Source organism: Prunus mume, linkage group LG2 (genome assembly GCF_029339155.1).
Source record: "Prunus mume cultivar Tortuosa linkage group LG2, ASM2933915v1, whole genome shotgun sequence".
Lineage (NCBI taxonomy): Eukaryota > Viridiplantae > Streptophyta > Magnoliopsida > Rosales > Rosaceae > Prunus > Prunus mume.
In genome coordinates, this window is record NC_142699.1 from 23,309,254 (window position 1) to 23,332,613 (window position 23,360).

Below are 23,360 nucleotides of genomic sequence, written 5' to 3' on the forward strand. Positions count from 1 at the left end.
TCTCTCCTCCTCTCTCTCATCAGTTCAAACCCTAGAATTTGGGGATTTCCAAATCAAAGATTAGTTTTCTTTTTCTATTCCTTTTGTCTTTTGATTTTTTGAATTTTTACGGATAGCTGGGTTTTGTTTGTTGGTAATGTGAGCTTTTGTTTAAATTTGATAATGGGTTCCTTTTGTCTGGTAAATAGAACCACCTTACTTATGGATACCAAGGGCTTTCAAGGTTGAGAGGTAAAAAGACAAAGAAATCTCTGGGGTTGAAGCTGAAAATGGAGATTGTAGTGGATCCAAAGATCTCAGCCGTTGTAGCAAGGTTTGACGACAATCATCTCTCTTTCTCATTTTACAATTTGTTTGGTTGCTCAGAACATTTTACAATCTCTCTTTCTCATTTTATTTTTATTCTGTATCTTGTTCTTTGATTTTATACTCAGACATATACTTATGGATGGGCAGATTGCTTCTGAATTGTTCTCCATTTCTTCTATTTTACTCTCTTGTGAAACACTTAAACCACTGTTATGTTTTGTCATGGAAAGTAATTAAAAGTTAAGTCTCATTTTGATCATTGTGTATCCTCAACTATGCGCTTATTGATGTGTTGATACTGTTCAGTTACCACTATATCATGGAATCAAGCCCAATTGAATGATAAACATTTTCTGCTGTGGTACTATAGAAATTGCATTTTTACCCAAAAATGTTTATTATTGTGAAACACATGGTCTTCTTCAGAGTCTTCGACTTATTGACATTTGAAGATGAAGATAAGAGGTGCCACGTTGAAACAAATCAAATCGGAAATCTGGATAGTTGCTCCTTGACTGACATGTGTCACTCAAAAATCATATTCGAAAAGTTTTTAATATTCCTTCAGGATAAGAGTGTCACGTGGACACAAAATCTTATCAGAAATCTTGGTAAATGCTTATCAACGTACACATTTTATATATGGAATATTGTCTCTAAATAGTAGTTTAATTAAATTAAACAATACATAGTTGTGGAATGTATGGGTTGTGCCATAGTTTTTCTCAAAATAATGAAATATGAAGGGCCCTAAAATATAGCCCTGCATGACTAGAAATGGAAAATTTTAACCCTACACTATTCTTTAAAAAATTACTATTTTGGAGGGCTAAATTTATAGCCATGTACTGCATTTAGCCATATGACTAGAGATGACATTACATGATTGAATAAGAACTGAGGAAATTCTAGTCCTCCATTAGTTGTATAAGAATTGAGATTCTTAAGTCTCTCACTTGACCTCACAAAGATTGGTGACATGAAATATCACGTTGATATTGATCTTTGCTCCTTAATGAAAATCTTGGATTTATGATAAATAACAAAATACAATTGAAATATTGTAAGTAGATAGACAAGATAGATGTTTATACTAAAAATGTCAATTTCTTTGTAAAATATCAAATTTCACATGCATTAGATATCTAAACGAAAATAAAAATAAAATAATTATTATATGTTTGGAATCTTGTTTTCAGCTTTTTTGTTGTTGATGCACTTCTTTCCATTTGTCAAAGCCTATGTAACAAGAGTTCTGTATTTGTGATATATAAGAGGAAACTTTTCTATTTCTCTAAGATGGAAAAACAAAATATCAAGTGGTTAGAGGCTCGTGCTGATAGCATAACGTGTTATAACTAAGGGAATTAGTAGAGAGAAATGAGGAGTAGGAAGACAATAGAAATTAGTCTCTAAACTTGTTCCATTCATCTTTGATAAGCACCTATTTATAGGCTTACAACTATAGGTACTTAACCCACAAATTATAGCTACTAATTACAACAATAAGAGCATAAGTTACAAACATGAAAGATGGAGATAATGGGTGTTATGGTGGTCATCTACATTCTCATATATTTATAACATAAATGAAATAGTTCTATTATTAGTATTGCTTCAATTACCTTCGATTTTGATAAAATTCTTTTTTCTACTTTAAATTTTTTTTTGACATAGCTACTCATTTTACGATATCAAAAATTTGAAAGTTAATATCTAAAATTTAAGCTAAAAACTTGTGCTTAATGAAAATTTGACATCAATAGAATAACTCAACTCATTATAAATTGTCTCTTTATCATGTATTAGATGGTTGACACACATCATATTTGTATAAACATAACATATATATGTAAAGAACTTATAACTCAAATAGTTAATATATACTTAGATACTTAACATGTATGTATGTAGACTAAATCATGTGCTAGCTCTAATTATGTTGTTTAGAGCTGAGCTACTATGTGAATTATGAAAATGTGATTCTTCCACTCCCTTACCTACAAGTCTACCATCATTCACTAAGCTTTCAATTCATGGCCATCACAATTGCAATAACCCTATCCTAAATTAATAGTTAATTATTAATTTATTCTAGTAAAAGACTAGTATACCTCCTAGAATATTTTAATGGTTTAAAAGTTAACTTTTTATTCGGGAAGGAATTTGGGGATTTCAGTTACACCGTTGCGTAAAGCGCAGTGAGATGAGTCCATAGACACATAGTGGGCTCAAATTCGAGTTGTACTGAGGGAGATACGATCAATTTACGTTGAGGGGCAAAATAGTAATTTGTCATGTCATATATTTTAAAACTAACTTCTCTCTCTCTCTCTCTCTTTCCCCCCCGGTGCGACCCAGCCCCTCCCCCATTCTCAGTTCAGCCAGTGACTTTCAAGAGCCACCGCAGCCACCACATGCCATAGTTGGCCATGAGATCGAACGCAAACGGACGACCACCCCCTCCTCTTCCCTTCCTGGCTTCATTCTCCATACTTCGGCCACCAATTCTGACGAGTGAGGCCACTTCCGGCCACTTTTTGGGGTAGGTCCAAGAACAAAAGTGACTCTAAATAGGGTGTTACACATAAGGTAAGAGTTTTGAGCCGTGATCTGGAGATTTTTCTGGCGAAGAGTTATCGCTTTAGACATCACGCGCTGCCGGCGCGTGGCGGCGCGTGGGCAGCAGGGTGGAGACTACAATCAGTCCCAGAATAATCCTTTAGTCCTCACGAGCGCGTAGGACTTTGCGGATCTTAATTCGGATAACGTTTGAACCCCGAACATATCTCGCCTAGTGTGTAATTTCCTGGTTCAGTATGTTTAAGCCGTTGGATCGTAATCATGTTTAGATATGTTGACTCAGGTAATTCCAGCATCGTATAATAGTTGTCGGATTGTAAAATGGAGTTCCAGATATTTTAGAAACGCCAGCCCTAGAGCTAGGTTTACAGTAAACAAGTCCGGACCGAAAGGAGTTATCTAAATTCTGTTATGGGATGAGCAGATAGTTAGTTTTAGGTTGCGGCCCTGATAGAAGCTGTATCTCCAAGGCCTCCCAGTTTGCAGATAAGGAACAGAGGAAAGAACTACGTGTGGCTTGATCCTTTAGTAAGGGTACGTAGGCAGCTTACAGTTATAAAGTGCAGCCACGAGTCAGAGCCTTTGAGTTTGTGTTATTGTTTTTCAGGGCATTTTGGTCATTTTTTACCCACACCCACCAGTGTGTCGTTATAAACAGGGTTCGGCCCGGATTACAAAGTGGAATTTGGGTCAGGTCATTTCAACAATTCTTGATAACTTTACTACATATTTACCTACTTACCTCTACCAACTCTTATATTTGTAGTTTCACCTAATCAAAAAATCTACACCCATCCTCAACAACAACAAAAACCGAAATCATATTTATAATTAATAGTCACTGGAGGCTACATTAAGAGGTCAAAGTGTCCACGTATTTTTCTTTTCCGTTGGTTATAAATATCTCAACCTAACTTTTACGAAATAAATATACGTTGAACTTGATATTATCTATGAAGTTATTAAGATAACAACTGAACCCTAAGCTACAAACCCCACAAATATCCCATGTATACAAAATGATATAGAAACCTTTTTGGTCACTCGATTTTATATGAAAAATCAATTTGGTCACTCATAAATTTTTTTAGCCAAATTGATCATTGTGCTTCTTAAAGTTTATAATTTATAAACATTCTTTTATTTTCCGTTAATTCTATTAAGTGCAGTTTTTTATTTCTATTTTTTTAGGAAGCATGTTTAGTCTTCTTATTCTAACTCAATGAGTTAAGGCATATTGTGCTATTAGGGTTTAACAAATTGGTTAGAAATCTTATGTTGAAATCGAAATTGTGAGGCATAAGGTCATAGATTGGATGCTATATTGAAGTATAAATCGATTGAGTAGGAACAACATTATGACTTCGAATGGCAAGAAGAAGTAATTAAGGGGATAGAGCACCAAAATATATTCATAAATTGTTGATTTCATTTTAATTTGGTTTTGATTTTTTATTTTCCTTATAATTTAGATTCAACTATGTCCCCCAATTTGTTAAACCCTAATAGCACAATATATTGTTGAGTTAGAGGAACAAGACTGAAGAGGTTTCCAAAAAAAAAAATAATAATAATAACTGCACTTAACGGAATGTCTATAAATTGTAAACTTTGGGAAACACAGTGACCAATTTGGCTAAAAAAATTTCTTATTAACCAAATTAAATTTTCATGTAAAATCCAGTAACCAAAAAAGTATTTAACCCTACAGAAAAAGTAATTTATTGTTAAATATAATTAAGAATGTTGATTGAAAAATTTAAATTTGGACCAAAATTGGGTTTTGAAAAAATATGTGCCGGTCCAGACATACCTTAGGGCCCAAGCCCACTTCAATTAAATAATCCCCAAATTGAAGCAATCAAGGGCCGAGATAACGATGGACCTTGATTGCGCCATTGATAAGGATAGACCTCCAACAAATTTTAAAATTTTGAATTCAATAAATGCAATTTATCGTACGCTTCCTGCTCATAAAAAAAGTGGCCAATTGCCTCTCTTTTCCGCCTATGATAAATTCCCAAATTTCCCTCCCTCGCAATTGCTGGTTGGTGAGAGAGAAAAGAAACAAACTTGAGCAAAGAGAATGACGGAAAGTCAAGGAAACAGCGAAAAAATGTCCAAACAGAAGCGGGAACGTAGCCTGCTAGCCGTCAGCGGAGCCGCTGCTCTGCTCGTTCTCGCTATTAACCTCGGAATCAACGCCTTCAACTCCCACAGGAAGAACAGGAAGAACAAAGGTTTGTTCATTACTTATTTGATTTTCTTTTCACTTTAAGACAAACAAACAGTCTTATTCGCTCACTGTAGTTGTTAGTTCTTCTTTCGATTTTTGTCTTCACTTGTGTTTATGTAAGTTGCAGATCTTCAGGGCTCTAAGGTTCGAGTTAATCTATCGGCATCCGAGATTTTAAAATTGGCGGACCGAATCATTACCAAGTCGAAGGAGGTGCACGATGCGGTTGCTTCAATTCCACTCGACAAGGTTGTAAGCAATTCACACAGTAGCTTTTGCATTTGAATTTTTTAGACTAATTTGGCTTGTAATGTTCTTTAAGTTTTTAATTTCTCAAATTCAATTTAGAGAATAGTGCAGTTCGTAAAATTAATGCTTTTGGTGAATTAGCATATTAAGAATGTATATTTGTGTTGGAAAACTATCATTAATTTTTTTAAATTATTATTTGAGCTAATTTTAATAACAGTTACATTTTACAGGTTACATATATGAATGTTATTTCACCTCTAGCAGATTTAGAAGCGCAACAATTTCCACTTGTCCAGTCTTGTGTGTTTCCAAAGATGGTAACCACTTCTGATGATGTCCACAAAGCAAGCGCTGAAGCAGAGCGGAGAATAGATACCCATCTTCTGGCTTGCAGGTACGATTAATTTTTGGGTGATGATCTCTAATTCTCAAGTAACTTGAACTTTGTATAGAGTATTGTTGGCTTTAACATGCATATCATCTGCAATGAGATTGAATTGAACTAGAAATCTATTTTGAAGATCTTTAAAGAATTATGGAAATAAATAACACATCTTTATTTACTAAAACTGAACAGCAAGCGTGAAGATGTATACCGTGTCGTCAAAGCTTTTGCTGCTAGAGGGGAGTGGGTGAATGCTGAAGCAAAGAACTATACTCAGGCCTTGGTAAGGACTAAGGAGTAAGAATGCTTTTGCAGTATTCCTATGGGTCTTTCTCTTTCTCAGTCTCTTATATTTACTTGAAAATTTGTAGATATTATTTTAATTACTATTTTTTTGAGAAGGGATAGGGGGTGGATGGGTGGGTATATATCGCTGTTGTCTTGATAATGTCACTCTAGGTTCTCTTTTTGGTAAATGCTGGATGTTGATTCTTTCCTGATCAGTGACAGATGAGAGACTTTGAACGCAATGGTTTGAATCTTACCTTAACTAAGAGAGAGGAAATGCAGCGCGTGAGAATCCAAATCGATGAGCTAAGCTTGCAATATATCCAAAATCTAACTGAGGATAGTACTTTCCTTCTCTTCGCTGAGACTGAGTTGGCTGGGTTACCGCCAGAGTTTCTCAAGGTGTAATATTCTTCACTCATTTATTTTTCAAGCTAGCCTTCCTGGAATGCTACTTTATGCTAGTTTACTTGGGCTGCAGTTATGGTTAAACTTTCAACATATTTCTTTTCGATTTATATAGTTTCTGGTAACCGTGTAACTTATCTATACTTTGTGTAACTACGTTTATAAATTTATTCCAATACACGGGCAAATCATTGTAAGTAAAATGTGAATAAGCTCGTTATAATTGGAGTACATTGTCTCTAAATAAATCACTGAACATTTACAAAAATGTTGCATTTGTAAAATAAATTTATTCATGTGCAGAGCTTAGACAAAGTTACAGATGGTAAATTCAAGGTGACCCTGAAAAGTCATCACGTGGGAGCAGTACTGGAACTTTGTGAGGTATGATCTGCTGAGTTCATATTGAAGGCAATGCATTATTACTGAAATTTTCACCCCAAACATCAGTGACATTTTTGTCAAGATTGACATTTAGTTTGTTGTGTTATTCAATAACTTCAGAATCACTACTAATGTCTTTGAAAAATTCATTTGGAGCATTTTTGAAGGTTGGAACAACAAGGAGGATGGTAGCAGTGGCATATGGAAAGAGGTGTGGAGAAGTCAATCTTTCAATCTTAGAAGATTTGGTAAATCATTTTTATTTTCTTCCCCTGATTATTGTACTTCCTATTAGATCTAATGAAAAACTTAATTTAACAGTTATCCATTAATTAAACTCCAAATTGTCTATTTTTAACAGTCTTTTTAGAAATTCAGTTCCCTTGGTCAACGGATAATTCTCTTTAGCCCCAGCCGCCGCCCCCAAAAAAAAATCATATCTTTCGAAGTATTTGTAATTTTTAAATAAGTGACATGGTTTTTTTTTTCAATTATAAAAACTAAATATGTTCTTATTTGCTCCTTAAAAAAGTCTTTTGTAGTTAATATTCTATTTATAATTGTTTTTCTTTGTCTCCTAATGTACCTCACTAGTGTTATGTTATGAATTATGATGAAGTATATACAAGTCAGTTGACTCTGATATTTTGTTGGTTAGGTCCAACTGCGCCATAAATTTGCTCGGTTACTTGGCTATTCAAGTTATGCTGACTGTGCAGTTGATCTTAGAATGGCAAAAACACCATCAAAGGTTTGTATGGCGTTGCATTTTTCTTATGATATTCAAGTGTTTTGCTCTGAATTTCATGACCTGATAGGTTGGTCAACTGGGGATATTTTAACTCCTTCTTAATAATCAATTAGAGTTAGTGTAATAACAATGGAAACAATGAGAGATGCTGTCTTCTTTTTTGGCCTGATTGATAAGAGATGAACTGTTTAAGAGGTTATTTCTGGTGGCCCTCAAGATAAATTATTATTTTTGCCATTTGCCTCTTCTCCACCAAGCTCATAAGCCTAGGGAAAATTATATTCTAAGAAAGATGTATCGTGCTTTCTTTTATTTTCTTCTGAAAAGATGTATGAGGTCCATTCTTTTGTTGCTGCATGCTCTTTAGAATTGCGAGGGGCCTCAGGCCCTACTTACTGACAGTGACGAATGATATTGACTAATTAGGGAAATTCAAGTCGGTCTTCATGAGGCTAATTGGTTGTTTTGATCCTTAATCTTTCTGATATGACCCTGCTTTAAAATTGTATCATACTTTCTGCTCTTTTTCCCAGTTAAAATATATTATGTCAAGCAGCTTTGTAGGCATATTTGGGATAATTTTGTTTATTGCACTGGGACCATCTTACCATTTAGGTCCATTTGCACACAATTGTTTCTTGTAGCTCATACTTGTGAGGGTGACTATTTAGGTTTTTGAGTTCTTAGAGGACATCTCAAATAGCTTGACCGATTCGGCTACCATGGAGCTTTCCATGTTGAAAGATTTGAAGGTTAGAATACCTTTTGTATTCCCAATGCTTTGGTTTATTTCATTCTTTTCCCAATGATTTGGTTTATTTCGTGGCTGATTGTTTTTTGTCTAATGTGGTACCAGAGAAAAGAGGAAGGAGACCATCCGTTTGGAATTGAGGATCTGCTATACTATGTGAAGAAGGCTGAAGCACAGCAGTTTAATGTGGACTTTGGAGCTCTTAAGCAATACTTTCCAGTAAATTTGGTTCTATCCGGGGTCTTCAAGATAGTGCAAGACCTTTTTGGTAATTATTCATGATACTTTAATATTTCCCATACACTTATTCACATTATGAATTATATAGTGATAGTGGAACTGCTATTTTTATTTCTGCAGGTTTAAGATTTGAGGAAATGACAGATGCTGAGGTTTGGCATTCTGATGTTTGTGTATACTCAGTTTTTGACTTAAGTTCTGGTGAACTTTTGGGTCATTTCTACCTTGATATGTACAAAAGGTTGAAGGATGACTTCTTTTAAAGATTTAGCTCTTCCTTTATGTTATTTTCTTTGAGTCACGAACAAATGGGTTTATGTTTTCTGTTAACAGGGAAGGAAAATATAATCATACCTGTGTGGTGGCTCTTCAAAATGGTGCATTATCATCCAATGGATCACGTCAGGTTGTGTTTTCAATTTGTGACTTAAATATTATTTGTGTAATATAAGGTTTGCTGTCAGATGGAAATTAATGTTTAATAACTGTAGTATAAGATACATATAATTGCTTTCGGTAATATAAGTTGAGTGACCTACTCTCTTTGAGGTAATAATAGAAACCTCTTTGAGTGTAAAGTTCCAATTTTGATCTCATTTGCATGTGATCCTTTGCATTTATTCCTTTTGCGCTCAAATGAAAGTAGCTCTGGTTATTTTAAGTTCAGATATTTAATTATCTTATTGACATAGAGAATCATGTGTGGATGGATTGTTACCTTACCATTTCATTTTTTGTAATTAGATTCCCGTGGTGTTAATGATAGCTCAACTACAAAAGGATGTTAGTGGTCATCCTGCATTACTGAGATTCTCCGAAGTTGTGGATCTTTTCCATGAGTTTGGCCATGTGGTATGTTGTATTTCATCATTCACATTTTCAATAATTATCAAAACTTGCAATATCCTTTTCTGTCTGTTATTTTGTTTATGGAATAATACACATGGTAATATAAATAAATCGTTGCAATTCAAAATGCTGCACCTTAGTTACCTCACCTTCATCCTTTATTAGTCCCATCTTTACTAACTGAAAACGGAAAATTAGTCTTTTCTAGGCTTTAAAAGACTTTAAATGGGGCAGTAACTGCATACTTTTAGGGTGGATGTCATAGGAAAGATGGCTACGCCTGAATGATAAGAACTGCATTACTGAGATCTAGAGATCTAGAGATTAAGGTCTTTGGCAGTACCTTCCACAACGTTCTCCATGAGTAGGATTGTAGTGAAATGGGAACTTTGAGAGCAATGGCTTTGCCCTTATGGGGAATGCCTGGTGGTAAAGTCCACATTGGATCAGTCCTAAATTTAAGCTTGGGTGGTGTCCTTTAATTGGCTAGCAGCAAGAATATAAAAAACTGCATATGCCTCCACTTGCCCTATGAAAGATGCATGAAATAATAACAGCCACTAACATGCAACCTGCATATTTGAGAAGACCCATTAGCCAAATCAGAAGATGAATAAGTTAAGGGCCTCTAAGATTTTTTGAATAAGTTAATTGAGTGTGGTCTCAATGATGCCATACTTGAACCTTCCCTAATTTTTACTTTTATTTTTATGTTGGTTTAATGAATGGATATCCTTTTAAGTTTCCAATAACGACTATCGAGGTGATGTTTAGATAATTGGGATGAACTCCTGTTAGCTAATTGATCAGAGAAACAGATTTAGTCTGGAATATTATTCTTCTTGGGATGTTATATAATTTTGGCAGTTAATAAAGTTTTCTAGTGTGATATGTTTCCCATAACTAACAGTTTCTTTTGTGAAATATGAACCTTTAGGTCCAACATATATGCAATCGTGCATCATTTGCCAGATTTTCTGGGCTGGGTTTTGATCAAGATTTTGTGGAGGTTCCTGCTCTGGTGCTAGAGAACTGGTAATTATTGAATTATGGATCATAGTGTTCCCTTTTATGAGGACACATGGCCTAAATCAATGCTTCTTAACTGTGTACAATTTCAGGTGTTACGAAAGCTTCACTTTGAAGTTGATATCTGGCTTCCATCAGGTGACACATGCTTTATTATGATTATTATTTAAATTTAAGTAGTAAATGCTCCCAAAATCAATGTGCTCTTTTCTTTCTCTCTCCTCAAGTGAAACCTCTCATATTTTCATTAACATGTTTACTTTTGGTTTTATCCTTATTATGGGCAGTTATTGTTGATGTCATGTCTAATGTAAATACTCTAAAAAAATATAGTTGTTTTTAAGAGATATAAGATGAGTTAAATTGCTAATTACTATTGAATTTACATGCAGGATATAACAAAACCTATCAAAGATGAAATGTGCAAAGCCATTAAAAGATGGCGGTGTTCCTTCTCTGCACTCAAGATGAGGCAAGAAATTCTTTATAGTAAGTCCTGTTACTATTTCTACACTTCATTGATTCTTTGAAGAATCATCTTTAAGGCTGTCTTTGTTTCATAGGATTTGCAGACATTTTTTTCCCTGGAAAATATTTGTTGTTAGAACTTTTGCTTTTTGATTTGTGTTGATTTGGATTTCTTGGAGTTGGTTTTAAAAAGAAATCACTGTAGACAACTGATTCTTAGTTATACTTTTAATTTTTAAAAGCTCTGCTTCCTAAGGGCCCGTTTGATAACCATTTCAATTTTAGTTTTCATTTTTCATTTTTGTGCTAGAGTATAGGGGAAAATGAGAGTGAGAATGTGAGTCAAGATGAGATTGAGAGAGAGAGGGGAGGATGAGAAGGAGTCACAAAAGTGAAAACAAAAACTTACAAGTGAAAACAATTCCAAATAGATTTCAGTTTTGAATTTTTGTTTTCACTTTTGTTACTCATCCCTCCCATCCTCCACTCGCATGTTCACTCTCAATCCCATCTCCACTCTCATTCTCACTTCCATTCTCCCTCTTTTTCCTCTGTACTCCAGCACAAAAAATGAAAACCAAAAACTGAAATTGAAATGGTTATCAAACGGGCCCTAAGTTTCTCATAGTTATATTAATAGCCGTTGTTTTGAAACTGGACTGGTGATCAATGGATAAGGCTATTGCCTAATAATTGTTGACACTATTTGTATGTTAAAATTGATGCCAAGGTATGTTACGTGAGACTGCTGTTCTTTCTGGGAAACGTACAATGCTGGAATGTTGAATTATCATTTAGATGTTGGTAAAGCAGACATTTCGATTTATCATGTACAGAACTGAAAAACATCTATTTTGTCAGGTCTTTTTGATCAAATTATACATTCTGCTGAAAATGTTGACATTGTTGAGTTATTCAAGCATCTTCATCCAAGGGTATGTGGTTGTTTCCAGTAATTCATTCCCTTATGAAGTTGCATTTTGGGGTATTATTAACACTCTGTTTCCTCAGATCTTGTTAGGTTTGCCAATGTTAGAGGATGTCAATCCTGCTTCACGTTTTCCATGTAGCGCCATTGGTCATGAAGCTGCTTGTTACAGTCGTATTTGGAGTGAGGTTTGTCACCCATCCCTTATTGGAAAAAGTCAAACAACAGATCCCTGTTCTTTAGATTCCCAAGTTTGCAATGACAATCGTTGTTATATGCAATAGTTTCTCAATTATTATGTTTGCAGGATATCATTGTAATAATCTGTGATTCTGTGACAATCAGTGCTGATGCCTTGAATGTTACATGCAGGTTTTTGCGGCTGATATATTTGCCTCAAAGTTTCATGACAGTTATTTGAACCAATATGTTGGCATGCAGTTCAGGAACAAGGTAAAGAATTTGCTCAATAGAAAGTAGTGTTGCCATAATAGTATCCATGCATTTCGACGTGTAGTCTTAAGGTGTGTCGATTTAGGTTTTACTTCCCATGCTCTTCATAATTCATATGGGACAATGGCATACTTTTTTGTCTCCGTCAGAAATGTTTTGCAACAGTCTACTCACGTCAAATTTTGTTCATTTCTCTATTTATTTATATTGAAGTGTTCTCTTTGTAGGTTTTGGCCCCAGGAGGAGCAAAGGAACCAATTGAAGTTTTAACTAGCTTTCTTGGGAGAGAACCATCAACTCAAGCTTTTATTGAGAGCAAATCCCAATACAGATTGTGATGCAGACAGAACTTCCCATAGTTACAACCACATTCTCCGATAATAGCACTCCTCAGCGTCTTGCGATTTTGGTTGCCGGTAATGTCATCAATTTCTCATGCTTAATCAGCAGACAAGGTTTCGTGCTCAAAATGGTAACACCTCTTGTGTTTCTTGGTAGTATTCGCAACTTTTATAGCAGCACCGAGTTTTTATATATATATTGAGATTAGGGCTAGACTTTGCAGTGCAGGTTCCTTAAGAACATTGCAATTTTGGTAGCTCTGGAGAAGCTAGCAAGTTTCGTTGTAATTATTCTTCTCTCTCTTCTTTTAATCTTCTTGTTTAAGTGACGACCCCTTCCTGTTCATACATAATAAATTATTTGCATGTTTGAGGTGTTCGCGTTACATTTTTGACATAAGCTTCAGTGATTTTACTTTGCATTATAAAAAACATTAAAGATGGACCATATAGTTTTATAAATAGTATTTTTGGATGGAGGAAAATGAATGGAAATGTAAAAGAAAAATAAGTTTTCTAATGTACGTTATTTCCCACTACAATCCAAACAAAAAGGGAAAGAAAAAAAAATCCAGTACAGTTTGATAAAAACTTGCGAGCAATTTCTGACCAATCTAGAATATCTTGTGCTATGACGTTTGACTTAGTGTTCCACGATGAGTTGAAGATTGAATATTTCCCGGCCGCTATTTTTTTCTCCCTTCACGTAAGGTACCCTACCCTGGTCGCAGCCTCGTCGCGTTATGAAATCGTATGGCAATAATTTTTTGGTATTTTATTATCTTACCAATATTCTTCTGCTACTTACGTGGACATTTATTTTAACATATTAAATTCACACTACATTGGATGCTATGAATTGAATCGAACCGAAAGCTCTTTTGGGAAGCAATTATTCTAAACGACTACACTAACGGGTCCTTTGCAACATCTTGTGGAAATTGCATATATATAAACCTCCGTTTTTGTGTTAACATAAATAAACATAGATAAAGTGGCCATGGCCACCTTATGAAGGCAAAACAATAGAAGGGCTTTTTGTTTATTTTTAATTTAGGACTTGGGAGAGATTCGAATATGAGCTTTCTTCCAACATTGTGAAATAGTATTGAACTAATAGTTAAATTGATCATTTCGTGTTTCGCTTCTTGATTAATCAACACCGGTTATCCATGATATTTAGATTTGGGAAAATTCGAATTTGAGTGTTTTTCCGTCAAAATGAAATACTACTAAACTGATTGTTAAAGTAGAAACTGAATGTCACTAAATTAAATAATTACCACGAGCTTAGGTTTAATTCAAAATTCACATTTCGCGAAATGTATCGATTATTCTGGGCCGAATATACAAGTCATACCTCACAAGGCCCACCCAAACAAGAAACTCGTCTCTTTTCCCAACCCGAAAGGGAAAGAGTTTGAAGGAAAGACCAGGTGTAGCATAGAAACGATGTCGGTTTGGAGATTGACGTATTAAAGCTACGGGCTGGTCCTCGTCGTGGTTGTTGGGTTCCTTCCCGTGGGTGTTTCGGTTTTGACTTGACTTTTCCAAAGAGCCCAGAAGGGAGTAGAAAACCAGAAAGAGAGAGAGAGAGAAATTGACCGAAAGTTTCCGGGGCAAAAGAATAACTGAAAAAAATCACGAGAAGAAAATAATAAACAACAAATAATTTCTGAGTCAACAAACTACAACGAGAATAAAGGATAACAAAGGCCGAGTCTTTCCTTCGTAACTCGTAAGTATTATCGAACCCTTCTCTTCATTGTTCCCATCTGGGTTTCCCTTTGCTCATCTTGATCATCTCCTCTGCTCTGTTGCATGTGCTTTTGCTTTTTTGCGAATTTAAAAATTGTTCACGAGCACTTCATTATATTTAGTTTATCAATATAGTTTTTGAACGTTGGGAAGGAGAATAATGTGGTGAATATACCTCTAATTTTCCTCTCTTTTTATCTTTTCCTCTTTTGATTTGAAAGAACAGAGAAGGGAGTTGGGATTCGTGGATTAAATTCAGAAAGCTGCTGCTGATTTTTTTAGTTTAGAGTGACTTTAGGCATCTGGGTTTTCAATTTTTGAGCAAAAAGTTCAATTTTTTGTGGGTGAAAAGCGAAGAGATTTGTGGGGTGTTTTTCTTTTTCCTATCAAGGGCACAAAGCTGAAGGGAGGGTTATCTTTTCGGTGGTTGAGATTGGGTAACTTAGAGCTTGGTCTGATCTGTGTGTTAGATAAGTTAGTTGGAGTTTTCGGATGAGAGGGGGGTATATGGCCCCCTTTGTTGCTTTGTTTTCAGAGAAACAGGCGTAAAACGAACTTCTGTATGGTCTCAGATTATAATTATATACGCAAGTGTTGCTCTTGAAATCGGGTTCTCATTAGACCCAAGAGTGTTTTTGCGAATTGTTTCGGAACCTAAGGTAGTGGTGTTGTGCTTTTAGGGGCGGCATTTTGTTTGTTTGTATGAATTATGTTCAAACAGATACTAAGTAAGCTTCCCCGGAAGTCTTCTAAGAATTCTGAAAGTCGTGATGGAAGCCATACAATGTATTCGAATCCTCCCAACACTTCAAGAAGCAGTGATTTCGGGACCAGTAAGTCTGGCAATTTGGTTACATCTTTCCCAGCCGGAAATCCTGTTTCAGATGTGGGGAAAAGTTATGGCAACAAGAATGTGAGGGGTGCAAATTTGAAGCCGAATGGCTTTGTGCTCTCTTCTTCTTATGAAGCATTGCCTGGATTTAGAGATGTTCCCAATTCTGAGAAGCAGAGCTTATTCATTAAAAAGCTGAACTTGTGCTGTGTTGTATTTGACTTCACTGACCCAACAAAGCATCTGAAAGAAAAGGAGATCAAGCGACAGACACTGTTAGAGCTGGTGGATTATGTGACTTCAGCAAATGGTAAATTTACAGAAACTGTTATGCAAGAAATTGCAAAAATGGTATCCACAAATTTATTTAGGTCGTTCACCCCGCAGCCACGTGAGAATAAACTTGTAGAAGGCTTTGATTTGGAAGAGGATGAACCTTCAATGGATCCTGCATGGCCTCACTTGCAATTAGTGTACGAGTTTTTGTTAAGGTTTGTCGCATCACCTGAGACCGATGCAAAATTAGCTAAAAGATATGTTGATCACTCGTTCATTCTCAAGTTGCTTGATCTTTTTGACTCCGAAGATCCTAGAGAAAGGGAGTATTTGAAAACAATTCTGCACCGAGTTTATGGAAAATTTATGGTGCATCGCCCATTCATCAGGAAGGCTATTAACAACATCTTTTATCGTTTCATCTTTGAGACTGAGAAGCATAACGGGATTTCTGAACTCCTAGAAATTTTGGGCAGTATTATAAATGGGTTTGCTCTACCACTGAAAGAAGAGCATAAATTGTTCCTTGTTCGAGCTCTAATCCCCCTGCATAAGCCAAAATGCCTAGCTATGTACCATCAACAATTATCTTACTCCATTATACAATTTGTAGAGAAAGATTGCAAGCTTGCTGATACTGTCATAAGGGGTTTACTGAAGTACTGGCCGATCACTAATAGTTCAAAGGAAGTATTGTTCCTAAGTGAGTTAGAGGAAGTTTTAGAAGCAACTCAGCCATCTGAATTCCAGCGCTGCATGGTTCCCTTGTTTCGCCAGATTGCTCATTGTCTAAACAGTTCTCACTTTCAGGTAGCGGGTTCTTTCTTTATAACTTGCTTTTGTTCTGCAACATGAATGATATTCAAGTTCTGCTGTTATTTCATTACAATGGGAAGAGTTCTCTGCATCATTGTTTTTCTTGTCCATGTTGACTGTGATACATACTAAGCACACTTGTGTTAATGTTCTTTTCTCTTTCCATCTTTGGTTAGTAAGTTTAAAAATCTCGTTAATCCAAATTGTTCTGTAGTTATAGCTTAGGTTCCCATTTTGTGGGTGATCCATTTATACTTGTCTTTCCATGTATGTTGTTTTTAGTTGAGGGCTTCTCTAACTTTATTTTTCTTTCTTAAATGTTGCTTTACTAAATTTCCGATTAAGCCATCTGAACCTTGGGTCCTGTCTACCAGCCAGAAAAAGAAAAAGACCCTGAAATCTCTTCTATTTGGATTTTTCTGTTCTCTTTTGTTAGTCCTTTCCTTTATTGTCATTTTAATTTTAGGACTTTCGTCGGGAATTTTCAAGTTTCTTGTTTACTCAGTTTGGAGGAGAATGTTCGAGTTCTTTCTCAGTTCTAGCAGCAATTGGTTGTTGAAGATGAGGACTCATTTTTTATGCTCCACCGCGTTGGGGTAGATCAAAGATTGAAATAAGATAACATAAGATAATGACTAAAATGCAGTGCACAGCCAACTTTATGACTGATAGTGCAGTTTAATCATTATAGTCAATGGTTTGTTAATGCATGGGAGGTGCAAATTAAGTCTGTATAAAGTTAGGAAGAAAGTTAGAATATCATAAGAGTTTAAAGCTCAGTCTTTGTAATATCTTATAGATCCCAAGGGTCAAAGTTCGTCCTGCAGTACTTGATTAGTCTCTGTTTTTACACAAATGGTTTTAGGATTTTAATTATGACAACGAGTGTGCCTGTTGAGAGGATCTTAAGATAATGTCTTGGAAAATTTGGGGGCTTGTTGGATTTTCCATTTTTGTAACATTGAATATTTTTTAAAACGTTTAGGGAACATTTTAAATATCTACTGGGTTCTACTTTTTTTCCTGAGTCTTTCAAGATTAGTTTCACGATGTTCTCACTTAAAAAGTAGCGTCACTGTTGATCCCATTTAGTAGCAATGTGGAATTCAAATTCCCATCAATTTTTTTAGTTCGTCGTCTTGAGGAAATAGTTATGTATTAAACGAATTGTGGCTTATCAGGAAAAAAAAAATGCTACAGGAATTGTGAAAATGTTCCATGAACAATAAGGTGCTCAATCTCTTTTTTCTAGACTATATTACTCTATATAACCAAATGTTCAACACAAAATAGAACTGAAGTGAACTTATGAAATGGTTATGCATATGAATTCTCTTTGCAGTGGATGACTAACTGTCAAATGTATTTTAACCAAATATTCTCGGGAGGTTTTATACCAGCCAATTGTATTGAAGTTTGACACTAGTCTGTATGAAGTTAAGCCTATTCACTTGTATTGGGAGCCCTCCAGACCGAAACATTCACTTTTTTGTTTTGTGAAATAAGTAGAGTTCTTTGCCAGTTGATTATTTATGTTTTCGTGATCATGTTTTCTCTTTAAGAAAATAGCTTCCTCCCTTTGCAGCTTTTGATTCTTGAATCTAATGCAATCAATTCTTGTTGTGCCAGGTGGCAGAGAGAGCTTTATTTTTATGGAACAACGATCACATTGAGAACTTAATCAGACAGAATCGTAAAGTTATACTGCCCATTATCTTCCCTGCATTGGAGAAAAATGCTAGAAACCATTGGAATCAGGCTGTCCATAGCTTGACCTTAAATGTCCACAAAATCTTCCAAGATCTTGATCCAGAGCTGTACAAGGAATGCTTACTCCAGTTTGAGGAAGACGAGTCAAAGGAGGAAGAGGTTAAAGCACGACGCAATGCCACGTGGAGACGTTTGGAAGAAATTGCTGCAAAGAAAGCTGCAAGCAACGAACCTGTGCTTGTTTTCGGCAAAGCACCTCCCCGCTCTAGTTGAGTTTAGCTGAAGAAAGTTGACCATTCAATGACATCAAATTTTTTTCTCTGATCGAAATGGGATTGGTAATACTACTGGCAAAATTGTTCAGGTGGTGGACTGCTCGTACTTTGTTGATTGCTCGCTTCTACTGAATATTCCAACATCATATGCATGTATGTTGTAGTTGTAGCTAGGAAAAGGTTCTGGCAGATGACCACGTAGTCCAACAAACATTCTGCCTCGTTTGTTTCTTGTATTATTATTTCATAGCTGTTCTTTTGCTTAAAATGATATACAGATATGCAATTCTACCACCCCTAGACTAGTGTATGCAACAGCAGGACACAAAGTTTTGACAATGTTCTCCTTCTTTCAGCTTCAACAAGAGATGATGGACAACAGAAAACTCCCATCAACCTAGGCCTAGCTTAGCTTGTTCACAGCCGGTTTGTTGTCTGTCTCTCTTCGTTGAACCTGAACATCCTTGGGGCTTAGACGCCAAACGTTCACTTTGTGGACTCTTTATGTATATTAATTTTTAAGGTTTTTAACCTTGATCAACTTGTCTAACTCACGTGTGTTAATATTTAATCTAGTTAACGAAATTTTTTTTTTTTGAATTTTTTGTGTGCTACGTCATTATTTAACGGATTGGGATACCTAGTACTAAATTGAAATTACCTTCGATAAAATAAATAAATAAATAAAACCTCAAATAACGACTGGGAAGCATCCAGACAAAAATAGAAAAACACAGAGACTCTGATTCTGGTTCGATGGGTTGGCAGTGAGTTGGCGACTTTGATGTTGCTCAAATGTTCTGTGGGGAAAATTCTCCCTTTAACGTTGGGTAGAAGCTTAATACTATTGAATGCGTCAATCAAAACACAAAGAACCAAACAATATCTACAAAGACATACATATGATACGGCACACATTCTCTCTCTCTCTCTCCCTCCAAGTCCAACTTGTGTTTAACAAAATAATGTCTTGAGTTGAACCTGCTTACTGGGATTGGACAGAGAAGGGGAGGGAGAGCTTTGGCTTGTTTACCTTTTTGCTTTTTTGCCAACTTTTGTTTTTTTTTTCTTTTACCTTCTCTCTCATAGGCTTAATATAATATGATAGGGATTATGAAATTGTGAAGGTTCTGTTCTTCAGGGCTGTTCTGGTCAGCTTGTCTCGTTCCTCTCTCTCTCTCTCTCTCTCTCTCTCTCTCTCTCTGACCCAAAATTGAATAAAGAACAAAAGAAAAAAGCTCTTTGCCTTTTTTCCTCTGCTTAGACTCCTGCTTCTGTAAGTATACAAATTCATCTATTTTCTTTATTTTATTATAATCTCAGATTACTTCATTATCCTTTTGCTTTTTGCTGGCACCCTCTTCGATTTTTCTTTTATGAATCACTTTGCCCTTTTGAGTTTTTTGTTGGTAATGATAAGGAATTCTATATCTTTGTGTTTTAGATCGCATCCAGATCGTGTCAGCCAGTGAGCCAATTGGGTAGCTGCTGATTTGGTAAATACAGTCTTCAAGCTGTCCTTAACTGGAAGAAGATTGAAGACAAGAGCTTCTGGTGTATATATTCTACTTTGGGAAGTTGTTATTGATCTTTGACTTGAGGGTGCCAGTTTCTGCTTCTGGGTTTCTAAGTTTGACTCTCAAGGTGTCAAATTCTTCTACTTTACTGAGATTGCTACAGATATTTAGCGATTCTGAAATTCTTAGAAGAGAATGATATATGAAAACAAGAGTTTTGCTTCCCTTGATTATTGATTCCGGGATTACTTTATCTTCATATGGAAATGGGTGTCTCTATCTGGATTTTTGATTTCTTATAATATCGATTTTGTTGTTCATTGTTTTGAAATGGGTTGTATGTATCTGGGTTTTGACTCTGTTATTTGAGGAATCAATTGGGTTCTACTTTGAAGGAGCTTCCACCCACAACTGGGCTTGACTGGATTTGTGTTTGAGGCCATTTCTTTTTCAAATCATGATCAAGCAGATACTTGGTAAGCTTCCACGGAAGCCATCTAAGTCAGCTGAGAATCGTGAGTTTGGGGGTTCATCTGCCTCTTCATTAAGTTCAAGAAGCAGTGATGTAGTAAGTAATAGGCCAATTAACTCAAACAGCCTACCTCTGTTGGGTCTTGATTCTGCTTCAAATTTAGGATATAGCCATGGAAGTAAGCTCCCTCAACTTGTAAATTCAAATTTAAACGGAAGTTCTGCTACTGCTTCTTATCAAGCGTTGCCAGCATTTAGGGATGTACCAAGCTCTGAGAAGCAGAACTTGTTTATGAAAAAACTGAACTTGTGTTGCGTAGTGTTTGACTTCACTGACCCAACAAAACATCTGAGAGAAAAAGACATCAAGCGGCAGACGTTGCTAGAGCTGGTAGATTATGTTACTTCTGCAAATGGAAAATTTACTGAAACTGTCGTGCAAGAGGTTATAAAAGTGGTAACTGTGAATTTGTTCAGGTCGTTCTCTCCGCAGCCCCGTGAGAACAAGGTTTTGGAAGCATTTGATTTGGAGGAGGAGGAGCCCTTGATGGACCCTGCATGGTCACACTTACAGATTGTGTATGAATTTCTTCTGAGGTTTGTTGCATCGCCCGAGACAGATGCAAAGTTGGCTAAGAGGTACATTGACCAGTCTTTCGTACTCAAAGTATTGGATCTCTTTGATTCTGAGGATCCTAGGGAAAGGGAGTATTTGAAAACAATTCTGCATCGCATCTATGGAAAGTTTATGGTGCATCGCCCATTCATTAGGAAGGCAATCAACAATATATTTTTCCGATTTATTTTTGAAACAGAAAAGCATAATGGGATTGCTGAGCTTTTAGAGGTTTTGGGCAGTATAATCAATGGATTTGCTCTTCCACTTAAAGAAGAACACAAACTCTTCCTTGTTCAGGTTCTGATCCCCCTTCACAAACCAAAATGCTTACAAATGTACCATCAGCAGTTGTCCTACTGCATCTCACAGTTTGTGGAGAAAGATTGCAAGCTTGCAGATACTATTATAAGAGGCTTATTAAAGTACTGGCCAATCACAAATAGTTCAAAGGAAGTCATGTTCCTAAGTGAGCTGGAGGAAATTTTAGAAGCAACTCAGCCAGCAGAGTTTCAAAGATGTATGGTACCCCTCTTCCGCCAACTATCTCGTTGCTTGAGCAGTTCACATTTTCAGGTAGTGAGCTGTGTCTTCATCTAATTTAATGTTTCTTTGCGCTTCGCATAATCAGACTTTCCAAGTCTTTAGCTCTTTCCTCAGTAAGTAAATTTAGTCTAATTCTGGAAACATGTCTTCGTTGTATTTAAGAAATAGTTATTGAAGAGAGTAAAAGAGGTGGGGAGAACCAATCTCTCTCTTCCTCTTGCGCTCTAAAAGGTTTTGCATCTCACCTTTCATTAGATCTGATAAGTATTGTCTGCTATCTGGTTTGTTTTTACCTTTTTATAGACCATTAGTCATTATTATTGTAATTCCATCCATATTCGAGTACCAGGTACTTCTTCTGAATTCTTTTCTTGGACAATGTTATAGTTTTAGAAAGGTTATGCTCACAATTAATGCTTCTTTTCACTTTGATATAGTTTTCAGTACAGATAAAATGTTTCTTTGGCACAGACGCATATCTATATGTTTCTAATGAAAATTCTAAATAGTGACTGCTATATATAACTGATCGCTGTTGCTGGATTGCATTGCTTAGCAGTTATCTTATTATCACTTGGATGATTTTGACTGATGGTAGTGGCATAGAGGATCAAATGCTATTATGCTGCTGACCCCCTAGTTGGAGATGCTGAATAATTATGCATGTCTGAGGTCAAACCATTTAATTGGATTAACTGTTCACTCTTGTGTATGTCAAATGTCAAGCAATGTTTGGAAAATCATTTGGCATATTGATTGAATCTAGGAATTAGCATCTATTACTATTTCGTCGTTGCCTTTCATTTACTGAATTCCAGTTTTCTATATGAAATCCTGATCCGGTATATACTCAGATTACGATCCTAGTTTTACTTGTGATAACAACACATTCCCTACCTATCCTGACCAAAAACCTTGAGCTGACTGATGCGTGCTTTTATAGGTGGCAGAGAGGGCATTGTACTTATGGAACAATGATCACATTGAGAACTTAATCAAACAAAACCGTAAAGTCATAGTACCCATCATCTTTCCAGCCTTGGAGAAGAATGGTCGCTACCACTGGAACCAAGTGGCCCGGAGCTTGACATTAAATGTCCGTAAAATCTACTCTGATGTTGATCCTGAGCTATTTGAGGAGTGTTTGCTCAAATTTCAGGAAGATGAAGCAAATATGGAGGAGATTAAAACAAAACATGAAACCACCTGGAAGCGCTTAGAAGAGAGTGCTGCTTCTAATGCTGTTAGCAGTGGAGCAGTTGTTCACCGCTTGAACCCAATTGAAACATCTTCAAACTAATGATAGAGGGATATATTCATGTAGTTCGAAGGTCTTGTGTTTCTTTTTTACTGCTTTTTGGCTCGTTTGGGAGGGAGCATTGCGTGGTTGTGTGCATTGAGAGGTTGAACACTATTAGATAGTTGTCCATACACTTTTCTGTTTGTCCCTCTATTTTTGGCTCTTTTCACCCTAACGTTCAAGAGAAACTCTGCACAGCAATGAAGTTCGTGATTCTGGAATTTGCACAGATACCATATGCTGGAAACAACAAAACAGGAGTTAGAAGCTGCATTACGCATTGAGGATGGCGAACATAGAGCTATGGTTGATGGTTATAAGGGTTAACATGAAAGAAGCTACAAAATACAGGTAATTTTATCCACTTGGAGTTTATTTAATTGGTTTGAAGTACTTACTAAACTACTTAGTTTCGTTTCTGTTTGTGTATGTATTATAATATCTAAACAATCCGTTTGTGTTTGAATTTTTTGAATATATTGATATACTTCTGAATGCCTTTTGTTGGAATGAATGTTCTTAATTGGTTTGCTTTGGGTTTTATCTTCCTAAGCAAATGATTCCAAAATACTAGATAACAATGACTCT

At 36.0% G+C, this 23,360-nt stretch overlaps 3 protein-coding genes across 5 annotated transcripts; all 3 read left to right on the forward strand.

Annotated features, from left to right (window-relative positions):
* Nucleotides 1-4,851: 4,851 nt before the first annotated feature.
* On the forward strand, nt 4,852-13,026 carry LOC103321960 (Zincin-like metalloproteases family protein). The gene is made up of 20 exons (XM_008223811.3): nt 4,852-5,132; nt 5,256-5,377; nt 5,611-5,774; nt 5,958-6,048; nt 6,276-6,455; nt 6,765-6,845; nt 7,013-7,093; nt 7,504-7,596; nt 8,268-8,348; nt 8,453-8,615; nt 8,708-8,828; nt 8,921-8,993; nt 9,332-9,439; nt 10,374-10,471; nt 10,558-10,603; nt 10,858-10,954; nt 11,795-11,868; nt 11,945-12,049; nt 12,234-12,314; nt 12,542-13,026. Exons 1-20 carry the CDS (start codon nt 4,979-4,981, stop codon nt 12,650-12,652), a joined length of 2,124 nt encoding a protein of 707 aa, XP_008222033.2. The 5' UTR covers nt 4,852-4,978; the 3' UTR covers nt 12,653-13,026.
* Nucleotides 13,027-14,193: 1,167 nt separating this feature from the next.
* Nucleotides 14,194-18,616, forward strand: LOC103321961 (serine/threonine protein phosphatase 2A 57 kDa regulatory subunit B' theta isoform-like). Of its 3 annotated transcripts, none has more exons than XM_008223812.2 (3): nt 14,194-14,393; nt 14,635-16,331; nt 17,967-18,616. In XM_008223812.2, the coding sequence occupies exons 2-3, from the start codon at nt 15,123-15,125 to the stop codon at nt 18,318-18,320; spliced, it is 1,563 nt and encodes a 520-aa protein (XP_008222034.1). In that variant the 5' UTR covers nt 14,194-14,393; nt 14,635-15,122; the 3' UTR covers nt 18,321-18,616. The 3 variants fall into 3 exon arrangements, with proteins under 3 accessions (XP_008222034.1, XP_088901361.1, XP_016647789.1); XM_089045235.1 differs by having other exon boundaries at nt 14,640-16,331; XM_016792303.2 differs by lacking the exon at nt 14,194-14,393 and having other exon boundaries at nt 14,400-16,331.
* Nucleotides 18,617-19,083: 467 nt separating this feature from the next.
* On the forward strand, nt 19,084-23,267 carry LOC103321963 (serine/threonine protein phosphatase 2A 59 kDa regulatory subunit B' eta isoform-like). Its single transcript, XM_008223813.3, has 3 exons — nt 19,084-19,598; nt 19,767-21,502; nt 22,416-23,267. The coding sequence occupies exons 2-3, from the start codon at nt 20,297-20,299 to the stop codon at nt 22,770-22,772; spliced, it is 1,563 nt and encodes a 520-aa protein (XP_008222035.2). The 5' UTR covers nt 19,084-19,598; nt 19,767-20,296; the 3' UTR covers nt 22,773-23,267.
* Nucleotides 23,268-23,360: the final 93 nt, after the last annotated feature.

Bases quoted from the DNA above. Each gene is read 5' to 3' on its own strand.
- LOC103321963 (XM_008223813.3), top strand. From the start codon at position 20,297: ATGATCAAGCAGATACTTGGTAAGCTTCCACGGAAGCCATCTAAGTCA. The intron at 21,503-22,415 runs GTAGTGAGCTGT...GTGCTTTTATAG, and splicing joins TGAGCAGTTCACATTTTCAG to GTGGCAGAGAGGGCATTGTA.
- LOC103321961 (XM_008223812.2), top strand. From the start codon at position 15,123: ATGTTCAAACAGATACTAAGTAAGCTTCCCCGGAAGTCTTCTAAGAAT. The intron at 16,332-17,966 runs GTAGCGGGTTCT...TTGTTGTGCCAG, and splicing joins TAAACAGTTCTCACTTTCAG to GTGGCAGAGAGAGCTTTATT.
- LOC103321960 (XM_008223811.3), top strand. From the start codon at position 4,979: ATGACGGAAAGTCAAGGAAACAGCGAAAAAATGTCCAAACAGAAGCGG. The intron at 5,378-5,610 runs GTTGTAAGCAAT...TACATTTTACAG, and splicing joins CTTCAATTCCACTCGACAAG to GTTACATATATGAATGTTAT. The intron at 8,829-8,920 runs GTTGAAGGATGA...TTCTGTTAACAG, and splicing joins TACCTTGATATGTACAAAAG to GGAAGGAAAATATAATCATA.